Below are 25,217 nucleotides of genomic sequence, written 5' to 3'. Positions count from 1 at the left end.
AAGAGTTCTGAATTACCTTTCTACTAAAGTTTCCTGGATTCGGCACTTTTAATGGCACTGCTGCACATAGAGGGCTGTGTGATTTTAAGTTGGTAGAGTGGAAGGTAAACTAGGTCAGCATAATGAAGCTGCAAAAATTGTACTGCTTTTTATCCCAGAAGAATGAGGAGAGTACAATCACAGGGTGACCATGAGCCATGATATCCACTGGGCCCTATTGGTGGTTGGGCTCCCTGGGCAGGAGGGACAATGATGCTGTAGTTTCAATTTGCTTCTGTGCATCTTTGATTCCTCTTGAGGAAAAGCTGGCCTGGCTGATCCGTGAGCTGTCATGGGCATGATGAAGGGGACTGTTGCTCCCAAGACTTCTAGTGCTTAAACTGATTTCTTTTAGCATCAAGTTGAGAATTTGAGTCTTAGCAGACAGAAAAGGTGAGGAGACCAGATCCTTGTTTTACTCACCATACGGATTCACCATTCACTTCTGCAGTGGCACAGTGGTGCTTCTTTGTCTGCTTTCTTTCCTTTCATACTGGTTCCTGAAATTGTGTGCTGTACGGACAACAACTAAATATTCCTGAAAACTGTACACTGGGATTTTAGGACCTTCACTGGAGCACTGCTAGCTCATCTAGAGCCCATAAAACGTGGGCGGGGTGAGGTGCTGTTTCCCAAATACATTATTTTTGCATTTCTGGGCATTTGTTTTGCATCTGTGATTTTATACCCAGACTCAGTATCATGAGATCCATCTGCAGATCTTCAAGGTCAGTTTAAAATCTGACTTGGATTGTCTGCAGTCTTTGCCACTGTTACTCTCACAGCCTTTGCTACGAGCTCTGAGAACTGCAAAGTGTGTTTGGTAGTGACCTCCAAACTATTTAGGGATTGAGTGTGACTTCAGTTTTTTGCAACGAGTTCCTATAGTATGCTGAGCTATAGTATGGCTTGAAACTTGTCTTTTCTGGAACTTCCACTATATTCTGTAGCAAATTGAAAAAGTCCTGAGTATTGACACTTGAGGGTAAACCCAAGGTCAGTGTCACTTTCATCTTCACAGAGGTGCAGGAGGGTGACTGAAATCAACTGAAATACTTTGATACACAGTAAATTCTGTAATTTGGGGGGAATGTATTTTAGGAGGGTGTGGTAACCTTCCGCTGGTTTTTTTTCATTCTGATTTTTAATCTAGACACTACAGTCCTGTAAACTGTGGATTCAAAGGGAAAAAATAAGCAGAGAATATTAATAAGCAATTAAGATTTTAGAGTTTAGCCAACAGCAACTTTTAAATGGGTACTAAATTATAGCCATTTCTCATTTTTAGCTAAGAAGAAGAAATTCATTCACGACTATAGCTGGAGAGTTTTCTTTTTCTTTCTTTTGAACATATACCATAATTCACCTTGAATTATTGCCACTATCAACATCGTGATCCCAAAGACAAAGTGGGAATATTGTACTGCATTTCTTATTAAATCAAGCTGTTTATACAGTGCTAATACGTTTACATTCAGGGGGGATTCTTGGAACAACACAGCTGCTGCCTTTCAAAAAGCAAGCAAGCTTGTATGGCTTGTTTTGGAGTTGTGTGCATATATGAGACAGCTTGGGAAAAAGATGTCTTTAATTTTCCTTAGGCAAAACCCTATAGAATTTAGTAGACATTAGCGTTTTCTTAGGTTTTATTAAGCATCCTGTCAAATTGAACAGAATCCTTGGGACAAGTCCTATGACAGAGCCTTGTACTGCTCTGGCAGTGCCTTTCTGTGCACAAGAAATTACACGGAGCACCAGGAGATGTGTTCTTTTTTCTGCCTTGGTCACTGATTTCTGTGTGACCTCCAGCCAAGTCATTTACAGGTTGAGAGTATTGTTGTTGAACTTAGTGGCAAAGATCTCACTGAGAGCAAGCTCAGGTGTTCAATATTTCAGCATCTGACTTCTGACACTGGTGCAATAGAACTGAAGAAGGTTGGTCAGCTATATTTCTAAATCAATTTGTAATATAGAAACGAAAGCTGCAACGTAAAGAACTCTCATATTTACCATGTCTAATAACCCTGCCTTGGAAAACTACCTTTTGGTGTTAGATTCTGAGGAGCTTGCACAGCTCCTTAGCTAAGAGAGTGTTAAAACTTAATTGAGAGAAAAAAGAATAACTTCTGCCTGTACCAGGTTGTAAAAAGTGCTGAAATCGTTATTTGAACCTATTTCTAGGTTTTATTTTATGAGTTTACAATGTGTTGCTCATCTACTATACTGATTGGAAAAGGAACATTGCAAATTTACAGACCACTGTAAAATTGTTTGCTTACAATGATAAAAGCTTTCAGCATACTCTAAAATGTTGGTGATTCTGCTCATTTCCTCACCCCCTGGAGGATGCCGAGTGGTAACACTTTCTGAGACTCTGGGTGTTAATTTTAAGAATGTCTCGGGTGCAGTTGCATGAGTATTTATTTCAGCAGCAGCAGTTCAGGCAGGGTCCTCTCCCTGCCCTTGTTCTGCCCTCTGTGACCCCATTGCAGATGTTTGTACAACCATGTGAGGAGCTGGATTGCAAAATAATCTATGTTTAAAAAAAAAAAAAAAGAGGCGTTTTCATGTCCTGATTTAAACCAGATTAGCTCCTAGTCTGGTTCATGTAGTAACAGGACAGAGCTGTACTAGCATAACTGAGGGAGCAGCATGGGGGAGGAATGAGAAAGGTGGATGGGGATGCTCGCTCCAACACTGTCCTTGGTGATGCTTGAGGAGCACATCCAGGCGCTTGCGCTCATCTTGGGGATGGCAGTGCCCCAGAGCTTGTGTCACCACAGACAGTGAGGAGAACTGACAAGGGCAAGAGACTTCCCTAAGCCTGGAGACAGGCAACACCCCAGGGAGATGAGGGAAAACGTGGAGGTGAGTGTCATACCTGAAACTTCTTACGGCTTTTTTAGTGTCCAGCTGTGCCTTGCTCATACTGAACAAGGCATGCCTTTGTTTTCCTCTGGGAATAGCCACATCTGGTCTCATAAGATGAGGGATGGGTACAGGGCAGATCACTGTCTGGTAAGTGGGATGCAGCCTAGCCTGATTTGGAGTCCTCTGATCTCCCGCTCTCAACCCAGGCAATGCAGGTGTCCTGGGGTGCTGCAATGAAGCCGCTTTATTCCTTGACCGTCCGCTCAATGCCCGAGGCCGCTGTGCCTTTGGGATGGGCCCGGGCCCGGGGCCGCGGGGCCGAGTGCGGGGCCGTTTAACGGCCGGGCCCAGCGGCTCGGGGGCTCTGGGGCTCGGCAGGGAGGGCGCTGGGAGCGCTGTGCTGCTTTTCTTGGGTTTCTTTTGTGTTCCGGCTAGCTGGGAAAAGGTTCTGTTGGTTTTTCTTTTCTTTTCTTCCCTTTCCTTCGCCTCACTGCCTCCCTTCCCTCCTCGCCCGTCTGGGGAGCCTGCGGGGGCGGCCCCGCTGGTCCGAGCCGTGTGTCTGTTCCCTCTCCGGGAATTTGTTGTATTTTGAGGGTTTTTTTTGTTCTACCCTCGTTTGTTTGGTGTTAATAAACAGTTTGGTTTTTCCCACTTTCACTTGCTGTGACCCACTTGTCTTATTGGTGGAGGAAAAGGGGAGGCCCTTTTCCCTTTGGAAGAGACACTCATTCCGGAGTGTTTCCTCCTGAAGTTTTGTCTCCAAAACTGAGACAGCAGGAAAAGCACTTCAGCTCTTATTGCAGAAGATCCAGGTTGTGTGTGATTTTGCCAGTTCCAGAGGTAAAGGTACTGAATCTTGGACCCTTCTGTGGTCAGTATGTCAAAATGCTGCTTGTTTCCATTAAAAGGGAGCAGGCCTGTGATCAGCTCCCTCTTCTCCCACTCTGGGACCCAGGCTCATCCTTTGTGCTGACATCAGGCCCTCGCTTTCAAGCCGGATGCTCAGGGCAGCCGCTGGTTGCTTGTTCTGGCTGTTGGTACCATACTTCAGTGCTCATCATTCTTCCTTTATGAGGAAAATCAATATGAAAACTTCTCTGGCAGCATCTGTGCTGTTTCATCCAGCAGGACAGCCTGGGGCAAGGGACAGAGCCCACAAGTAGATCCCAAGACCAAACCAGAGTGTGCTGCTTGCTGTGCTTCGTGGTGTTGGCTCAAGGGGTTTTATCGTCTCCTCCTGCAGCAGAGCTGAGCCCAGCTGTTGCCAAGGCTGGTGGGTCATGGGGCTGGCTCCGTGTGGGCAGGGCTGAGGCAGGGGAACCCAGGACATACACCTGCAACCATCCCTCCCCAACTTCTTGGTCCATAACCATTTCCCAAATGGCTACTTTAGGGCCTTTCAGAAATCACAGGAGTTGTCAGTTGTTGTCGTAACAGACTCCCTGCTGCTGAATTGGCTCCGAGATGCCCATTTGGGCCTTTGAACAGACTAACTCAGGCTCATTAGACAAAAAAGAGAGAGATTTGCAGATGGAGAGTTGCTTTTTAAGCATGCTGGATGATCTGTTAAGAGCTTGACTGTGGAAAGGGGCATGTTCTCTCCTTATATGCCTGTTACTTTTACTCTTTTTTAATTAACATTAGGTTTAATTTTTTGTCGTGAAACAGAATTCTGCAAGATCCCATTTCCTTTCTGGTGAGGCCAATAGTGACTTGCCACTTTACAAACCGACATATTTTGTCTTGAGAAAGGAAACAGGTATTTGCCAAGCTTAAATGCAGATCAGTGGTGATTTCCAGAACTATCAGGATATTGGCAAAGCTCAGAAAGTAGTACTTTTAATTCTGATTATAGAGCATCAGGACCAAAATCAATAAGAACATTCTGACCCAGGAATGTCCCATTTTAAGGAAATAGGATTGTCTAGATTTTGCTTCAGGTTTAAACCTGAGCCATCCCATTGGTGTTAACAGAGTGACTCCTGAGTAACTTCTACCAGCTACAACAGATTTTGCCATTGTAAATTTGAGTCCACATGACTGAAGAACCTGGATCATCTTAAATGGGTTCTCAAGAGTATGTAGTTGCAGGATTGAGTTTGTTCTTGCCAGATATTTGAAGCCAGCTTCTTCCTGTGCCCCACGTGGCAAGCCTTCATGTGAATTTCATGAATCAGTGTCTCGTCTCAGCTGTCCTGTAAATAAAAAGCAAATACAGAATTTCCATAATTTCTAGGTTTCAGACAAGATTAAGAAGCTCCATTCAGGAGCATGAAATGAGTCTGATCCCACACGGGAGCTTCCAGGCCTGTTCTCCACAGCTCTGCAGTGCCAGCTTTAAAGCACACATGGAAGCATGAGAGAAGAGGAGGGATGGTACAGTGTGATAAATTGTCCTGTAAATCACAGGCTAGAAGTCTGAAAGACACAGTGTAAATGCATCATTTTTAAAGTGAATAATGTGAAGCTGATAAAAGAGCACATCTGAGAGTTGGGAGGAGGAGCAAGGGAGGGAGCTGGCTTTAGAGGGAGAATGAAAGGTAGATACAGATGGACAGGAGAGAAAATGCAAAGGCTGGTACTGCATCAGGAGACCCACAGGTTTGTGGAAAAAAATCTGCTTGGAGTTTTGTTCCATCTGTTCTCCTACAGTAGGGAGCCTAAGAGTAGGGGAGACTTGAGTACAACAATTGTTTCAGGTTTAAAAACAAAACAGAGGAGAAGGGGTTGGTGTAGCTGAGGTTTGTTGCTCTGTTTTGTGTTACCTAAGGCACCACGTGTATTGCATGTGTCAATGCTGCCTTGTAGGCAGTAGGGAGTGCCAGCATGAGGCCATCCCTGGTGCCAAGGGCAAAGACCCTGGGAGCAAGCACCCAAGGTTGTTGAATCAAGACATCACTGCAGGGACTGTTATATGGAAGTATTTTCATGCAAAAGAATTAGGGAATGGTGAAACCACCCATCTCAGTGCTGGCAATCCTGGTGCCTGCTGGGTTGTGACTGCTTTTAACAGTACCTTTAAATGAGAACTGTCACTCTTAAATGTAGCATGTGGGTCTGTTGTGTGAACATCTTTCTGCAGGCACTTTATGGATGTGGCCACTGAACTCAGTGGGAGCCTAGATATGCATCACCTTTATTTCGAAAGATTTTGAAAGAATGTCAAGCATGCAATCATGAGTCAAACAACAGGACAATATGTGCTTCAGGTGTGGAAGACTAGAATTCAAAATATCATGTTGGTGACCTTGAAAACTCCCAAACAAAAAAAAAAAAGGATAATTTTTATTTTTGATTTGCTATATGATGTGTCCCATAAGAGCTGAGACATTCATGCTGTACTCTGCCCACAGGCCATCCTAAGGGGGTGAAGTTTATGCAAAAGTCTTGGCAGCAAGCTGGAAAACTGCTGTTGACACCCCTCCTCAGTGCTTTGTTTAGAGGTGTAGCAGAATTTCCCCAACATTTCCAAGAATACCTTCTTCTGCAGAGAGAGCAAAAGAGAAGGGGCAAGGGCAGCTGAGGTCAGGCAAGGAGGGATCTGCACAGCTGCAATGATCTTTCTGTTTTGTCTCTGTGGAATTAATTAAATGGATTAATTGCAGACATATTTTTTCCTCTGGAAATGCCTTCCTCAGTGCTGCTGTAATGGTGAGGTCTGAAAAAAAAGCAAGATTTTATCTGTGCAGTTACTGGCTCAATAGTTTGCAGTGTATACATTTGAACAAATTTTTTTTTAAATATCAAAATATTCTAATTAAGCTCCATTAACAATGGGCTTGTAAGTGCTCAGAAATAGTATGCCATGAGGAGTGTGGGTTTTCTCATAACTACAGTGGTAGAGGATGCCAGGTACCATTGGCATCTCCTACTCATCTGCTAGGTCTCTTGTAAGTTACTGTACAAGAAACTCTTATACAGCTTTAAAATTTTTGTACTCTGACTTTTAAAGCTCTGAGATATTTTAAAAGAGAAACAAATTTCACAAATGCTTTTTGTGAAATTAAATCACTGTATGAAAAGAAGAATCTATTAAGAAAATGGATGCACTCTTTTTCTGTTCCCCTTCCCAGCTCAAAGAAACAGTTTGCTTACTCATTGTCAATTGATCTCTTGCTAGTTTAATATTTTCTATGATATTCTTAGTATGTAAGCATACGTGTTAAAATGTATACAGGTATGTCTGGAGTAGATTCACTCTCATGAATTGTCAGGTTCAGAGCTAGAGCAATGTCTCAGACAAACTGTGAATGAAATATCCTATAATACAGCTAGATGTACCCTGAGGGAACAGTATACCTCTGCTGTGAAACTGTGAATTAACCACAGCAACCAGATAAATTATATTTTTTTTCTCTCCTTGTAACCATGAAATATAGCTATTGAAAGACCCTATCCTGTCCTAAGTCCCACAGCAGCATTTGGACTAACATTAGCACCAGCTATTTTACAGCAGGATGTAGTTTGAGTGTAAAATTATAGGATAAGAATATTAAATCAATTTGGCAACCTTAGCTGCTTGGATAAATACTGGGAATCAGCAAACCAGTAAAACAATAACAAGCAGGGTTGCACTTCATTTTACTGTTCTTAAAACCTGTGCAATTTGGGGAAAAACAAGGCCTGTGAATGCACAACATGTTGTGCTGCTATTACAAATGTTGCAAGTACATGAATTCATTCCGTTTATTGTAGAACGCTGAGTTGGTTGGTTTAAAAGAAAACAGTTCCTCTGTTGCTATAAACAGCATGTGTTTTACTCTATTGACTTACAGGTTAAAATACATTTGAGTTCCAAGTTTTAAGCTGAAACAGGCGTAGGCAGCGTGTCTGGGTATTGATTGGTGGGTTGTTTCATGTTTTGGAAACCCTGTCTTTTCCAAAAAAGAACAAAACCTTTTTGAATGTCCTACAAATCAACATTTATAAAGTAGTAGAAATAAGTCAAATTTGAATTGTAAAAATATTGTTAATGTTAAAAAAAGAAATATATCATAAAATCAAAACATTTCTCATTAATGACAAATGTTCTATTCCCTGAAGGTCCAAATTTGCTTTATGTTTTCTTTCTGATCAAATTATCAGTTAAATGGATGGATTTCTGCACAGTGATTCACTCTCCACAGCCATTTTTTAACCACTGTCAGAAAGCTTCCAGTGAGTGCTGGTAAAATTCCTCACATTTTGTAGGAACCACATCATCACTCAAAATGATCATCATTTACTCTCCAGAATCTTAAAAGTTTCCTAAATTTCAGTGTTCATCAGTAACAGCAACTGGTGTTGCAGCCATGAAGTGAAAGCTGGGAAGATGCAATGCTCATACCTGCCTTATTATTTCAGTTTGTTGTGTTGGGTTTTGTTTTGGTTTTTAATAAAAGCTTGGAACATAAATGTACCAAAATGGTAAGTGTCTGCCCATTGATACAACTTCTTATTTTTGAAGCATTCATTGTGCTGTTTCAATCAGGGAGTAAATGGGTTTGCTTTGCAGGCTCAGAAGAGCAAACTGCAAATGCTGGTTTAGTCAGTTAAGGCTGAGTCTGGACTTTATCCACAGAACCAACGTTTGGACAACAGCAAAACAATATTCTCCTGGCCATGATACTCATTACAGGCTTCATACTCGTATGAATGAACTGGTTTTCACTACTTTCCTCACTTTTAGGTAGAAACAAGCCTTTTAACTTAAAAGGGCTTTTCCTGCAACCTATTTATTCTTCGTCAAGCTTTTCTGTAGGTCTTGCATGACAGAAGTTGAAGTCATGTTTTCTGCTACTACCTTGTCTCCCTACAACTGTACAATTGTCCTGTGTCCTTGTTCTAATTTTGGGAACCTGGAGGGGAAGGGAGAGAATGATGAACAGCTTAACAAGCACCAAGGACATTTACTTGGTTTACATCTGCCACACGTATTCTGAACATGATTATGGTATTGAGGCATTTATAAACTTTATTAGCAATAATTCCTTATTATAAAAAATTAATACTAATTAGTAATTAAAGCCCACCACTTGCGTGCACAAATCACCATAGTTTGACTTGGGTGCTATTTAATACTGGATCTATCTAGGCAAAGCAATTGTATCTCTGTGGAGATCAATCCTAAAGAATAAAAGAGATGAAAAGATTTTTAAAACAATTTGAGCAAAGAAAAGATTGTCTTATTTTTCCTGAGACTATGGAAATAAAGTTTCTGCTTTCTAAAGGAAAATATAAAAATTAGGAAATTTGCAAATGGAAATTAGCCTGTGTTGGTCTTCGTCTTTATTTGTATCATTAAATGCCATCTTTAATTAGCATATATATTATTCATGTTTCAGTATAATCCATTTTGTAAGTCCAAGTTCAAATATAAAAATCAAAGTGGGCTTGATGGACCCTATTGTTCACATGCAAAGCAGTTAACATAGATGTAAAGATACGAGGTGAATTGAAACATCCATATTTCATAAGGACACAGTCTACGTTTTCTGAAATTATGGCTTGAACTCTTATTTTTAACTTTTTCTCATTTGCATACATATTACTCCCTGTTTAAATGATGTGTTAATTCTATTCATTAGACTTCAGTGAATGCTTCTGACTCTCCTGATAATCAAGCACAGGTCCCTGGAAAGCAAATTATGGACTTTCGCGTTGCAAAACCCATTGTAAACGTGACATTTATCACTGCAAAGCCAACTTCTGTGGAGCACTTGGCTGCAGTCAGGAGGGCAGAAGCCTTTTTCTTCTGCTTATGGTAATGATCGTCATCTGTGAATGAGGAGCTGAGTCCAGGTCCCTGATGGCTCTTCAGAAATGGTTGGGCACTTCACAACTGCTCCACAGTCTTGATGGTAAAAATGCCAGTTCAGCTCTTTGAGGGAATAATTTGACTCATGTCCTCACCCAAACAGCTTGAAGAAAATGGGTGATCAGGAATTTTCTGTTCCATATAATGTGATGGTGGAGACAAGGATGGGGGGACCTAGAGGGGCTGTCAGAGCTGGAGCCTGCAGCTTTGGCTTTGCTGTGCTTCCAAAATATGCTTGTACTTCAAAATCTGGAAGAAGAGAGCCCTGAAAGCAAAAGCACAAAGGTGACAGCAGTACAACAGGAGTCCGTTCTCCTTTCTCTGGTTTACTGAGCAATACCCTGTAGTGAATGTGGGAAGAATCTGTGGGAAGAAAAGCGGCAGTGAAATAATATTGGAGTTGGTATCTGCTATTGCATATTGATTTGCCAAGGCTATGTGAATTCATCTCCTTAATTTTCAGTATAAAAGCATTGTTATCCCAGTAGCAAACCCGAGGTGATAATTTTGGAAGGTTTTATGTTGATAGGGTGAGCCCTGAGTGGTGCCACACAGGGAGTTGCTGTGTGTGCTCTGATTAATAAAAGAATTGATGGGAAAAAGAAAGATTCATATTGGCATCTCTGTGAGGAAATGCTTGACATCATTAAAAGTCCATAAGTATAGTTTCCGTCTGTTTTTTTGCAGAGCCTGGACCTTTTCAAAAGCAGTGCTGATGTGCTGCAGGGAATTAGTTGAGGTCTTTGTGATAGCAGAAGGTGGGAGTTCAGCATCCCTGGTTTTGTTAGCCACAGAGCTACGGAAAACAAGTTCCCTGTTGTATAGCTTAAAGATACAGGTGGAGACTAGTAGAAAGAGACCTGTTGTCCCTGCAGCTTAATTTTATTCCAAGTGCACAGAATAAGAGAGTGGAAGAGAAGAAATCATTGCATTTGATACACATTCTCAGCAGCTGCTTCATCTCTCTGTGTCTGGCTGTGTAATGTCACTCTCAGGATCTTTCTGCATGAGAAACAGCTGGGCACTGCTGAGCACAGGAGAAGTGATCACACTTCACCAGCCTTTGAGAGAACCCAAGCTGCAGCTGGGCCCATGGGGCAATGAAAAGTCTCTGTGTTAGTGAGACTGTGATTTCAGTGAGTTGCAGTTCTGTCTGTAGGGTCTGAGCTTGCACTTGGTTCCTCCTTCCTTACCAATACTTTCTTGTGCTGCAACTGTGCAAGGGAATCCCTGAGCTTTACACCAGCATTTTTGAAGCACTTAAACCCATCTGCAGCCCTCTCCTCCTTCACTCCCTGGACAGTGAGTGTTGAGTCCAGTGGGGCTTCTGCACTGTAAAGCTGGTACAGGCTGTGCTAGTTTCCTGTGTGATGAGCACAGAAGAGGATTCTGAGGAAAAGGGACTTTAACCTTAGCCCGGGGTTTAAGGTTGTCCACAGTTCTCAATTTCCTGGTTTGGGTTTTGTTTGTCTTTCATAAACCTGGAAAGTAGGCAGCTCACCTCTTTGGGGAAAAGAGGCAGGGGATAAGCGTTTTTTCCCTTGGTGTGCCAGATACAGCAACTTCCCATCCCAGGGAGAGATGTATTGTCAACCTCACTCCTTATTTCATTCTGGTGACTGGATTAACATTAACATTGTCATTGCTCTCCACCAACCTTTCTGTATTTTCTGAGCTTTCTGCAAAGAATGAGTTAAATACCTATGAGTTGAATGCTTTCTGTTACAATTCATGTTCTGTCTTGACCTTCTTGGCTTCATGTATTTTCCCCTTTTAAAGTTACTAGCTGTGTCTGAGATCTTAGCATCAGTGGGCCATTTTGAGAAATAAATATTAATGAGATGTCTGCTGATAGCATTGTGTGGGTAGAAACAAATGCTTTTATAATAAATAGAATTTAATATTAATTGAGTGGTTTGGAGTTAAAGCAGGATATAAAGTGACAAGCTCATGGCACAGCAAAGTGCCCTTTGCAGGAATCCAATTAGAAGAGTGAGCAGCAAATTCTATGCAAACTTGCTATAATCACACGGGGGCAAGACAAGAGTGGAGCGTAATTTCGAGCCTGGGACCTGTCCCCTTGAATGTCTCATGATTTCCATGAATCAACATTTAGCTACTGTGTGGTGCCAAGTTTGCATTATTCGGCTTTTTCCTGGTAATGCTGCATCCCATTGCTCCAGTCCTCCCTCTCTGAAGGGAGACAGTATGTTTTGCAATAAAGGACACATCAATTAATGCACTGTTGTGCTACACATGTGTTGGAGAAAAACGACCCATTTGTTAGCCTGCTGAAATTACTTTACACTGAAAATCTTCTGCTGATGTTACAGGCTTTTGCCTGATCACTTGAAACTGTTACCTTTACCATTTCCTCAATGAGGATGATCAAGAGTTGTCCCCTTTCCAAATTGCGGTGTTTGTTCATGCTTTGGAAAAATAGAAGATTTGCTGAGATGTGTTGTAGATAAATGGCTAAGTCCTGCCTCAAGAAACCAAGTGCAGTTGTCAGATATACCCTGTGTTATAAAGAGTGATGTAAAGTGTTCATTGGGTTTGAATTGTTCAAAAATAATTTCTCTAAATATTATGTATTGTTTTCATCTGGCAGATGGAGTTGCAGAAGCTGCTGTAGCAAGAGTTTGTTTGTGGCATTTCAGACAACCTGGGTATTGTGTGAAATTGTCTTAGCAAGCCTCTAAAAGGAGGGTGCAGAATGTAAAATGAGGGTGTAGGAGTGATAGCTGGGGCAGTGATTCCAGGCTGACAGAGAAGCATGTGGGGAAAAAAAACAAAAAACAACAACAAAAAAAAAACCAACAAGGAGCAAGTCAATTTATCCATTCTGTCAAAATGGCTACGATCAGCCAGGAGGCAAATGAATAAACAGATCAACAAGTATTTCACACTTGTGTGTTCTCAAAAGGAAATCACAGATCTGAAACCAAATGTCTGGGACAAAACTACCAGAAATAGTGGCAAAATACTCTGCTGTTTAGTCTGCATTTTAAACATTTTTAGCTCACAAAAGTCCTTGAATTAAAGCACTAGAATAAAGCAGGAACTTGTTACTACATTTCCCAGATATGAGCAGAGATGAAAATAGTTGGGGTGGGTCTAACGGCAGGACCTGAGCCCCTACTGGAATCTCCCTTTGCTGCACACCTGAATGTGTCTGGCTGGCCATGGTGATGGTGAATGGCTCCTGTCTTTTCTTCTCCGAAGCTCACAGTCTGATGGCAGCCAAAGCACCACCAAATCACATCAGAACATGGAAATGAAATGCATGAATACAGCCGGAGGAAAATGGATGTGGATTGCTTAGAGGTGCCCGGGCTGAACAGCTCACCTGGAAGCAGACATCTGCTGTGTTCCTCCAGGACACTGTGTCTGCCAGAGCAGCCATGGCCCTTCCTGAGCTTCAAGAAAAGGAAATGCAGAGCCAAGAGCTTATGTTTCATTACATATCTGCTTCTGAGCAAGTGCCTTGTGCATCCAGGCACATTTCTTCATACATTAAGAAACACGTTTTTCCTAAGATGGGAACTGCAGTTCTCATGGGGTTTTTTTTCTCCTTTTCCCCAGTCCCACATTTATCAACACTGAAAGGTTATCAAGAGCTTTAAAAATACAGGTTTAAGCTTTAGAAGTAGTGCAACTAAAGAGAACAGTCCATAAATAGAAAATACATTAAACTGTATCTGGTGTTAAGGGCTCTAATAATTAACACAGGTTGGCTGAATTTCTCCTGTTTTGCTTATCTGCAATGAACTTTTGCCTTGAACCAAAACGTTCTGCCCCAGTGATTAGTAGCTGTTTCTACACAGTGATTAAGACAACAGGAAAGCAATGGTTTCTTTGCCTGAGTGTGTGCCTAGTGCAAAAGAGTTTGTCATGAGAATGAAAGCAGTTTCTAGTTTTCTGTTTCTAATTTTCAACATAATTTCAACTGATTTTTTTAAAGGGAAAATCTCTTCTATGTCTGTTACTTTATGATTTTTCAATTCTTGACTCTTCCATGTAATTAGAAGCCTGTTAGTAGACATTGTGGTAACTTTCCTGATATGCCTCATACTTTGAATCCTTTTTGTTTAATAAATGTGTATTTCCTTGGCACTAAAATTCAAGAAAGTAGCTGTTTCTTACTGAAGTGGCCAGTGAAAAAAGCCCACCTTCCAAATACTCAGTGATTAGCAGAGAAAGGAAATAATCCCTCTTTTAATATTTATCTTGGCCCCAAATAAGCTAAACATGAATTATGTCCAGCACTGTTGGGAATTCTTTCTAGTTCTCCCATGCAGCTTTAGTCCAGGTGCACATGGACACGTTTGTTGAGAAAGATGAAGCTTCCCACTGAGTATTTAATTACATTTAACAAACTGGCATTTCTTCCTGAAGATGGGCAGGGACATCAAAACTGAGGAACAGGCTGGGCCTAAATTTTTGCAAGACTTCTGTGTTAGATCTCAGGCTGAGGCTTGGGATACCTAAAGTATCTGTCAATTGAATGTTCTGATATCCCATTTGGAGGAAGAAAAGAATATTTTTTGTAAAGGCAATAGCAGAGCTCTTCTGTTTTGAGAGTAATTAGGTGGGAGTAATTAGGGACATTTATGTAAATATTCCAAAGAGACTGCTGTCTCTCTGTTTCTGTTGTCCTCTCCTAGGTTGGATCATCTCTGTTTTGGTTTTCTTATAACACTGTTTCCAATCCAATACACTTCACATTTAAAATTACCTGCATTTTAACCTCCCAGTGTGTGACCCTGTTTTTATTCATTCTTTTGCTAAGATTCATCATCCCAAAGGGAATTCATGTCCTGAAATGATAATATCAAGTATGCCAAATTTTGAGATCTTGGAGGTGCTACTAAAAGCTCCTCTCTAGTAAGAGGCAATTGTCATTGATTGCTGTGGCTCTTGTGATTGCAGAACAGTTCTTCACTTGCTTAAATCCAGCTTTCTTTTATGAGAAGTTTTAAGTCTCCTTTTTAATATTACATGATGTTTTGGGTGTTGGAAGCACACATCTTACAGGAAGTGCCTGAGGTATTATTTGATTGGAAAAGGCATGTCTTTGTTTTCCTCTGTAATTTTCTAGCCTTTGTTATGAATGTTGCATTACATAAATGTTGGCTCAGGGAGAAGAAAATGAGTATGTCAGGCTTTCCTTTGGTTTTTAAAGCTGCGCCTCATCTTTAAACCATTTTAAGATACCACCTAGAGGTATGTCTACCGTATTTTTGCCTGAAGACATTAAAGTTCTGAGTGGTAGTACATATAACCAAGGAGCTTGGTCTCTTGCAGTAGAAAATACTGATGAGTAAACCCATTCAGTCATCTGTAAAAGTGCTGACTGTATCCAAGGCAGCTGTTGTGAGTATTGATTCAAGCAGGAGGGGAAGGTCTGGTGCCTGTGGCCCTGTCAGAGGTCACCAGGAGAGAATTAGCTACCAAGTGTCACAGGGCCAAGTATCATCACAAATAAGGTTTCACCATTGCCTTCGCTGTTCTCCAGGGACACCAGGATGATGGGACAAGGAAGCGTGGAAAACATTTGTGCTGAGTTAAACTAAGACTTATCCAGTTATGATTTGCAATTAAAGAGCTTTCTAAGTGCGTTTCTGCACTGGCCTCCTGGGTGCTCTCTGGTCACACAGCTGATGAAGGGGGAGGACACGAAGGCAGCTCATGGGGGTATTGTCATTTCTTAACTGTTTAATCATTTGAATACCCTTCTAAAAATTATTATGTCTCACATAATGCCTGAGTTCAATACTGTATGTGATAAAATGGGTGTCTGGTCTGTGGTGCAGGATATGATCTCAGAGGATTGGGAGAAGACAATTTTTAGTTTTGTGGAGAGCTGTGTAGTCAGCTGGCAAATTTAGGACATAAATACTAAATTAGCTGTCATTTTGTGTCAGAAATCCCCAGTCTTGTTTGCAGATTAGTTTTTCAACTAGACAATTTTTCTAGTGGTGAATTCTTCAGTACAAATACTGTCTTAAAGTTTTGTCCACCTTCTTTTATTTTTTTCCATCTGCCATTTCCCAGTCTTTTTCCTGTCTTTATTTCCCTATGATACTGCAGAATGTTGTGGTTGGACTGGTGATTAGCATTTGGAGCCTTTTGTGGACCTGTCTGAGTCAACTCCCTAATGTGAAAAAGCACTTGTCCTTGCACAGAGGAAGTCCCCTGAAAGAGACAATCTACTTCTCACTGTTCTAAGATAACACGCCAAGGGCTTGGGATGCCATGCACTTCTGAAAACTACCTATGTACCATCCAGACCTCTCTGGGTACCATATCCGTGTGATGCTTAACACTGCTCAAGAATATTTCAGGCAGAAATTGCTTTGTGGGGAGAAGGAAAGTGGTCTTCAGGAACAATCTGCTGGAAAATCTGCATTATTGTAGGGAAATTTTCCTCCTTTATCAGCTTTCCTTTATCCTCTTGGTTTTTATGCATTCCTGCTTTGTACATCCTCCAGTAGCTCCAGTTCGGCCAGCATTTAGTGCCCATGGCACAGGTTCTTTTATAACTTGGCTTTTGAATTCTGGTCATTAAGTGTTAAGACCTGTGAAGGAAAATAATTGTAGAAAATAAGGGCAATATAAGCCATTTTCTGGCCAAAAAAGAGTAAATGCAGATGCCCCTCTGATTCAATGAATGTAATATCACTGCTCCATGCGGGTCACTTACTCATATTCATAAGATCTGCTTTTTCGTATGGTTTTCTCTCCTCTTTTTCTTCTTAACGCTTGAGTCAGTTTTATTGCTCATAAAAATCAGTGACTGATGACCCCAGCTAGAGCAGTGCAGACTGCAGACAGCTGTTGTCCAGGCTCCCATCCACTGCTCTGCTGGTGACATGGTCATGATTTGCAGCGCTTCTGTTGTTCCGAAGTCTGTGCTCTTTTCTGAGGAGTCATTGCCAGTTCTGACAGTGACAAATGCTTGCCAAGGAATAGTGAAGCTAGTTTAAAGTGCAGAGCCATGTGTTGACTGCATACATGCCCTGTTGTTGGTGCCAGCAGAAACCAATCTTAATTGTGTCTCCTGAAAAACATGCAAAACAATTCAACAGGAATCTGAAGCAGCTTTTCTTCTATTGAAAGTGAGAATGAATGTACAGTGGTAGTGAAAGGGGATCATTTCCTGTCCTTGCATCCTTGTTTGGGAGTTAGTTGCAGACACCCCCATAATGGAGGAGCATGGGAAATGAATGCCTGTATCCAGGTTGCATTTGATAAAGACTAAGCCATGTCCTGTGCAGCCTGGTTTAGAGGGCCCTTACAGATGCTGGTCTGATTCTTATTCCATCTTTCCTGTTCTTCTCACCAGCTAAAAACTGTATGTAAAAGTCTGTATGGCTGCAGGGACTGTTGGCCTCTGTTAACAAATGTACCTTCTGCAGAGGTTCTGTCTGTGGCAGGCTGCTTCTGGAGGAAGGGTGCCTGAAGGACAAGATTGGCCCTGCTCCGACAGTAGTGAATCGGCCTGCAGGACCCTTTCAAGCCATCTGCCCCTGAATTGGTCATCCTTTCGCAGGTAATGACCCAGGAAGAGAGCCTAGAGCTCCTGGATGCTAGTACAGAAATAAAGTAATATAAATCTGGCTGGCCTTGGAGAGGGAATACACACTGCTCCAGCCAACATCAACACCTGGAAGAGAAGGGCAAGTGAACAAGGAGCAATGAATGTGCTGGTTGCTTCAGTGAGAGGCAGGGCATGGCTCTTGGGTGTCCCCAGAATGTGAAACATTCCCCTTTGGTTTTTCCTGTGTTCAACCACTGCCCTGGTGACTCCAGCCAGCCACTGCAGAGGCAATCACTTGTCCCTTGCTGTAATCCTGGCTCCTTCTCTCCCTGCCCCGGCTGCTCCGGAGCACACAGATCCCGCCTGTCGTCACAGATCAGGGGATGCTGCCTGTGCTAAGCCAGTAAGGAGGAGTAAAGGCCAGGCACTGCCCTCGGAGCAATTCCCAGCACTCCCATTGGCTGCGACCGAGCTGTGTTTGTATTGGAGGCAGTATTAACACTGAGGCATTACCTTCTACACGAAAATAAGATGCATCCATGCTTTCAGGCCATTATGTGACCTAGTTCTCCCTCTTGCTTTTAGAGGAGTATAAAGGAGAAGCTGCTTGAGCTTTAGTAACTAATAACCAAGGAAACCTGTTTGAAGTGTCAAAGTCTCACAAGGCATCTCTTCTTTTACAGAAGTTAATCTGTTATTTTGCTCAGCAGAGATGGAACAAGCATTTAACCCAGTTAATCAGGACCATCTCTTGGCATATTTTTATGCTTTTATCTTAGTAATAAGGTGCTGCTGCTCTGGGCTTTGCATCCTGTTAGTTTGCTTTAGTAATTCACAGCCAGTATCTCTGCAGAAAGATTCAGGGCAGGGGGATGCTCTCCCTCACATTGTCTTTGCATTCCAGACCCTGCCTCTGCTGCTTCTCTGGGGAGATGCTAATCTTGCATTGTTTTACTTCTGCATTTGGGTCCATATGTGACAACTGTGTGTCTGATCACCACAATCTCGCACAGTTATTGTACCCCAGGGAAAGAGAGCCACAAAAACATATGGGGCTAGAGAAAATGGTGTGCTTCACTGCTCATGGGCATATTTCAGAGACAACAGACTGTTTGGTATTTCACAGAAAAGATATGGCTCCCCGAAATATTTTGAAAGTGAAATCAAGGTTGTGATCTGTTTTTCCTCAACCAGTGCTGCAGAAATACAATAATTATTCTAAAACTAGTGTTTCAGTTGTTAAGATTTTAACAATCACTTATGCCATGACAATCCCAGTTGTGCATTCACTATGGACTCCTTCTATTAGGAAGAAAGGCCTGTTATTTTTTTCTGCTGACAGTGTTGGTTTCCTGAGCAAAGGGACACACATATGCAAACACCCACCCATGTATACACACTGGGGTTAAAAGTTACAGACTGAAGTGCCCATGTGAAAATAGGTGTAGATTTGCACCTTGCCTAGCCCTTTATCCACTCCCCTCTCTCCCCTCTCTGGTGGCTCGAAACAAGCAATTTCCTGCTTTCATCCTTTTCCTTTATCCAGCCCTCCCCATGTACACACTCAGATTTACTGCAGCCTCTTGTAGCCTTAGCAACTGCTGCCACTTAAGGTTTGTATCTGGAGGAAAAGGTAATGGGGAGGGGAAATTCCAGGGGATAGAAAGGAGCATCCTAAAATGGGGGTGGAGGCAGATACTGAATTGTCTGAGATGCCTCTCAGTAGCCTTGATGGCAGCTATCAGTATTTATTACTACAAACCAGACATGAGTTTCCAGAAGGCTCTACTTGGGACCAGGTGTTTCCTTACTCAGGAAGAATGGGCATTATACAAACTGGAGTCATCTGCCTGGCACCCTGAGATGTGTGTTCCCCCTGGAGCTGCACAGAGGAAAGATGTCAGCATGGGAAACAGATCCAGTAAGCAGAACTTGCTGGAAAATTCATCCAGCGAGTTTGTTAAACCCATAAAAGATCTTTAAAGATCTGAGACACAGAAGGAGTCACCAGGACAGGGATGCAATGTCCTGTGTGCAGTGAGCTCAGCTGTAAAGGCTAAACTTAGAATATTTACAGCTATTATGAGCGAGTAGAGAAAAAAAAAAAAAGTTTGACAGACAGGCCTTCACCTAACGTGCCAGAATCCAGTACTGTAAAGTAATGAAAGTGCTGCATTACATATGTACATTAGACAAGAGTGTGATGTTTGTGACTCGGTGTCTTGCAAAACAGCTGCAGAAAGTGTTCCAGGACTAAAATGCAGAATTTTTAATTACATTAAGGATTGTAGCAAACTTTACTATGTGAAATATTCATTTAAGACATTGTGCTCAGCAGAGTTGCTCTGGGCTGGGTATTCAGCTATTGCCATCAAGGGCCTTAAAATATTGCACAGTATGATTATCTGACACAATGTTTTCAGGCTATTAAGAAAAAGCCATCTCATGACTGTGTATAAAACCATAATGCCAGCCTCTCAGAGCCTCTCAAAATATAAAATAACAAATTAACAAAAAATAATTGCTTTTCTTCAATATCATCAGCTTTAAAAAATCCTGTAAATCCCTGCATAAAGGTCTGTCTTTTTATCAAACACCTTTTTAAGGTCTTCATTACCAGGAGAAGCCATTCAAGCATTTCCGTAGTATTGACTCAAGGGAAAGAACCCCAAATACATCAAAATCAGGAGCATTTTGCCTGTTTCATATTCATTGTTTCTTCTTTATGTGTGACTGATTTATTCTGCTGTGTGCCCCCAGGGTCTGCATTGTCCAAAATAAAGGCTGCCAAAAAGAAAATGAGAACAGGGAGCAAGTGGTGAGGTGGGGGGGGGAGTTCAACCCATGCTTTTAAATGCTGTGAGATTAATGCACATCTTGCATCCTCATGTGTGAATTCACTTTATGGTGTTTCTTAACAAAAGTATACTCACTAAATATATAACTTCAGCAGAATGCAAGACATCATGCCTGAAAGTAGAAAGCTGCTCTCAGACAGTGACTCCATGCTGTGAAATCCACTCTCTTCTGCTTCTGTATTCTTAAGTTGTACTGGTGCTGCCATAGCTTGTGCTTGCATTACAGAGCACTGTGCCTGTGCATTAGAAAGCACAGATGCACAGAATGCAAGCACCTGTGATAATTTAGATCCTGGTTTCACCTAAGAGACTGGTTTGGTTTTCAGTGACTTTTTTCTCCCTGGCATGTATGGATGTTGGAAGCAAAGGGAGCACAAATGACTTTACCCAAGTGTGCGGGGCTGGCTCTGCTGATGGGCTCTGCATGGAGAGCACAATGCCCGAGTTGCGGAGCAGCAAACTGCAGGAACTGCAAGGCAGCAACTGGGAAGCCACATGTGCAAATATGTTTGAGCAAGGGAACCTGCAGCTTGACAAAGGCACAGTTCACCAGGTCCCCACAAACTTTGCCCAGGTATTGCGGAGCAGCTGAAGGGCGGCAGTGAAGGGGATCTTTCTGCACTGGGGAGCTATTGTTTAGCACCTCGACAGATGAGAACAGACACTTCTCCTGCCACAATAGCTGCTCACACCAAGCAAGACTTATTAAATATTCAGTTCAAGCCTCAAGCAGCTCATTAAGTCAGCAATGAGCAGTGACGTTGGCATTGGAAAACCCTGCCTCAGTCAATATCACCATGCAGAATCTCCCCGGATCTCTTGATGTTATTTTGCTCAGTACGTTTTCTGTGATGACCAGCTTGTGCTCTCTGCTTTGCATTAAATACAGGTAAAAAAGAGTCAGGTGGCTTTAAGTTTGGCTCTTCTTTATAGACCTTTTTAGAGAGGAGTCCTGGGGCCCAAGAGAAGTGTCTATTGGATTTTTCTCTACCAGCATATGTAATACAAGTTTGCAGGAGGAAGATGAGATGAAGGTTAAATGGCATTAGTGTTAAAAAGCAAACAAACAAAAAAACCTAATGTTTGAAGGATAACTTTTATGGCAGAACATCATGATATGCAGCAGTTACAGATGCTGTATTACTGGTGGTTGTTACACAGCAGAAACTTTACAGTAAGTGTATTTTCCCTGAAAATTGTGTGTCTTAGGTGGATTTGGGCTTGAATTGTATGCTGAAGGTGTTTCTTGTGTGCAGAGTTTCTTTCTGAATGATGTATTTGAAACCTGTTTTGCAGCTACTAACCTTTATAATTTCATATTCAATAGTACTTAGCAATAATATGTAAGGCATTTATGATGGGTGGATGTCAGATGTCAGTGAATTAGAGCACACCAGAATCTGGAATTAGGATTGTAATTGTAGAAAACAAACGTATCTTTTCACATATCAATGTTTTAAAATTATAACATCTGAAAGTATGGAACAGAAATGGAGAAACAGAACATGTGCAAAAGTTTTTTCAGAGCACAGTTTTTCACACCCTGAATCTATTTTTTTTTCTTTTTTCTTTAACAGAAAGTGTTTTCAGACTGCTCATTTCTATGTGGAGGACAGCAGTTCCCCCCGTGTGGTCCCCAATGAAAGTATTCCCATTATACCAATTCCAGGTAAGACGGGCTTAATCTCCTGTGTTTGTACTGCTTGGAGTCTGGTTTAATTACACAAAGAAGAGAAGGTTATTCTTGTGATAAATCCTGGGGTTTTGGTAGAAATTTGTTGTACCTGTGCTGCTTCATTTAATTTAATGTGCTTTGTAATGGGGCTCCGAGTGCCAATAATGTGCTTCGTAATGGGGCTTCGAGTGCCTCTTTTTCTGTAGGCACCTCTCCCACTTTGTCTTAATAGAAATTTCAGAATAACCTTTGCAAAATGTCAAAAACATGAGTAACAGCTCTTGAAAACACTGAGACATTGCATCCAGGGTGAAACCAGCTGCTCCACCAGGGCGGGTTGCAGAGGAGGGATATTCACCTCCACTGCTCTCTTGAGACTGGGGGCCTTGCCTCGACTTTCACCGTGTATAGAGGTGGAGTCTGGGGCTCTCAGAAAGGACAGCGAGACACAGGGATAAGCAAACAATCCTAAGTCCAAAGCCATCTGTTAATTTGGTATTAATAAAGTTACCAAAGGTCAAATTCTCCTCACAGCTATACTGAGAGTGATGCTGGAAGCAGAGTGTAGTGCTATTCTCTCTTCATGAGGCATTTCCCCTGGAAATTATTAAGTGCAGGATGCTGCTGCCTTGAAGCTGTGATGTTACTGTGGCCTTTGCAGCCACTGCCTTGTTTGATGATGGTCATTCTCACAGGTAGAATTAAGATACCAAAAATGTTGTATTGACCTCAGTCTGCTTGTACGTCTTGCTTGAAGGTGTTTTAAGTTTCCTTGTCATAGTCTGTATTTGCATCATTGATCTGGGATTCAATCTGTAGCTGATTAGGTTCATTTTACCAAAAAACATTCAGAGCCTTTTCTGAGACACTGAAGAAACTTGCTTCCTAGAAAAGTGAAAGAGTCCAGTTATATTTTCCTTGATTTTATTCGGTAGACATGTGTGACTTATTTCTAGGAAGAATCTTTCCAAGTACCCATGGGAAGTAGTAAGAAAGGTCAGCTGTTACATTCCTGCAGAAAGCGTTAGGCAGTTTGCCTTTCAGTCTGATGCTATACCACTTAAAGAAAATGCACTTTTATTGTCCTCTCTCCTTTCTACTGGAGACTAAAATGCATGTCCTGGCCACCTCATGTCCTTAGCAAGAAGTCATCCTTCTCCTTTAGGGTAACAGGAGGTGACAGGTTTTAATCTTAGACCATCAGTGATTAGTTTTCACAGAAGTACTTAAATAGCTGGAGAACTCCATTCTTCATACTCTGAAACCAAGAGGAACAAATGCCTGTTGGGACTGCTTGTGGCAGTCAATTCAAAGATCCCACCATGCCTGCTCTCGTGTGTTACCTCCTTGGAGCTTGTGGGGAAGGGGAGGCTGGGCTAAGCTGGACTCTGGCACAGCACTGTCAAAACCCAGGGGGATTATGCCTACAAGGCACTGGGAGGAGAGAAATTCTCCCTTCAGAGAGAAACCTCTTTGGCCAAAGTGTAGTATTTTTACTGCAATTGAGACAATTTTTTCTTAGATAAAAGAAGTCAGCAGAAGGCTCCTTCTCATGCTGCTGCGTGTGTTATTGAGACAGCAGTTCTTTCCTGTTGCACAGAGATGTTTTTGATGGTCAGTCCATTAAGACTGGAGTGCATTCATATTAATTGTAGTGTAGGCTGAAGAAGTTCCATTAAAACCATGCAGGCAGCAGGTACTGTCAGGGCAGCATGTGCACCAATGCTTCTGCAGCAGCCGTTCTGACACATAGCAGAAAGTGACTAGGAAGAGAACATTGTCTTTTGGGGACATTTCCTGTGATTAGAGTAAGCCAGGCTGTGAGACCACGGCAGCTTTGTGAGAAACATGATGCTACTGTCACTGTTGTGCTCACTGTGGTGTGCTCAAACTCAGTAATGCTGATAAAGAGTTGCTCACTCCTGATAAGGGGCACTGCAGATTGTGAGGAATAAGACAACTCTTGGTTATTAATTAAAATAATTAAGAGCAATTTATTAAAAGAACAATCAGAAAAAAAGAAATTGCAAGTACAAAATAATTATAAAGCAAAAAAAAAATCCGGACACCTGGAGCAGCTTTGTAATTAAAAATCTGCAAGGATTGCTGATGAGCATTAAGGCACATCAAGAATTGGGCCTTAGAAAGAGGTTTAGTCTAGTTGGATGCAAAAGTGAATCCAACCCTTGAATTCCCAATCTAATGATAACATTTTTATGGATATAAAGGACATACAGAGACACCTGCATGCAGACATCCAGATGGACGGCCCTTAATCTGGAGCTCAATCTTGCCCAGAAAACATTCAGAGAGAATGAACTGGTGAATTTGAAGATCTTGACACTGGCATTAAAGCTATTTAGGCCACCAAAAGCCAAATCATGCTCTGTAAGTGCCTCACGCTGTGAGTATTACCTATTACCTGTACAGGGATAATAGTTAATACATGGATACTTTCAGCCATAATGAGGCTCAAAGTTAGTAGAGAAAAATTCCAGCTATGTTGGTTTTTTCCAAAGATGGGAGATACTGCCTTGAAAGATCTTGAAGCTCTCTAAGGCATTTTCCTTGTTTGGAGATGTTTAAGAGGGTTGTTTTCTGCCATATACCTGTTGCTAGATGAGAGTCTTCCCTGACATCAGCTGCTGCTCCCACGTAGACAGCCCACTGAAATGCCTTAAGAACATGAAATGACAAAATTCTCTTCTGAACTGTTGGCAACTGATGAAATGATGAGACTCTGAACTTTTCCTCTGGAAACTGCCGCAGGGTGTGAGAAAGTCTTACTTGCCTTGTTGATACTAGAAGCAAAATGTAAGTGTCATTTTCACAGAAACAAGTTTTTTAAAGTAACCTTGTTAGATTGTGAAACCCCATTCCTACAAGAGGAATTTGACTGTGGAACTGTGCCTCTACCTCCTACAGTTCAGTGGGCCAACTTCCGCTCTTGGTTAAGAGCAAGCAGCCACACTGATGGCAATTTAGAGCAGTGTGGCTGAAGATGTTCAGCAGGTTTGCCAAGACCCATCTCAGCACACAGTGAGCTTCTGGGCAGAGGGAACTGAGCGGGTGTGAGTTGGCTGGTCCTGGCCCAGGTGTGGCTCTGTCACATGTCTGGGAGCCAGGCACAGCATGGTCCTGACACAGCTCGAGGTTTCAGAAGAGCATTGGTGTTTCTGTGTGCCACTACTCTGCTCCATGATGTGTTGGCACAATCAGAGGTAGCATTTGTGTTTATTTCTGCACAATGTCCTGCTCTTGTTTCTGCAAACCCTCTGTTTTCTCAGGTCTATGAGTGCTAAATCAGTCTGCCAGCTACCTGCTATAGGCACACAGTACAACTTTTCAGGTGTGAAATCTAAAAAAATCTTCTTGCAGAGGAATTATTTTATCTATTTTCTCTTCCACTTCCCTTGACTACGTCCTTAATTATTG

The 25,217-nt window shown here is 42.0% G+C and overlaps 1 protein-coding gene across 1 annotated transcript in view; it reads left to right on the top strand.

Annotated features, from left to right (window-relative positions):
• The window catches only part of PTPRG (protein tyrosine phosphatase receptor type G), a 311,473-nt gene that overhangs the window by 246,523 nt on the left and 39,733 nt on the right, over positions 1–25,217 (top strand). Inside the window, exon 14 of the mRNA XM_042015311.1 lies at positions 21,685–21,776. Coding sequence (XP_041871245.1) covers positions 21,685–21,776 — 92 coding nt within the window. The remainder of the gene's footprint in view (positions 1–21,684; positions 21,777–25,217) is intronic.

Source organism: Corvus kubaryi, unplaced genomic scaffold, assembly GCF_017639235.1.
Source record: "Corvus kubaryi isolate FWS band 111438036 unplaced genomic scaffold, C.kubaryi_AGA036_p1.0 136, whole genome shotgun sequence".
NCBI lineage: Eukaryota > Metazoa > Chordata > Aves > Passeriformes > Corvidae > Corvus > Corvus kubaryi.
The sequence above is the reverse complement of the archived record's forward strand: the minus strand, read 5'-3'. Positions and strand labels throughout refer to the sequence as shown.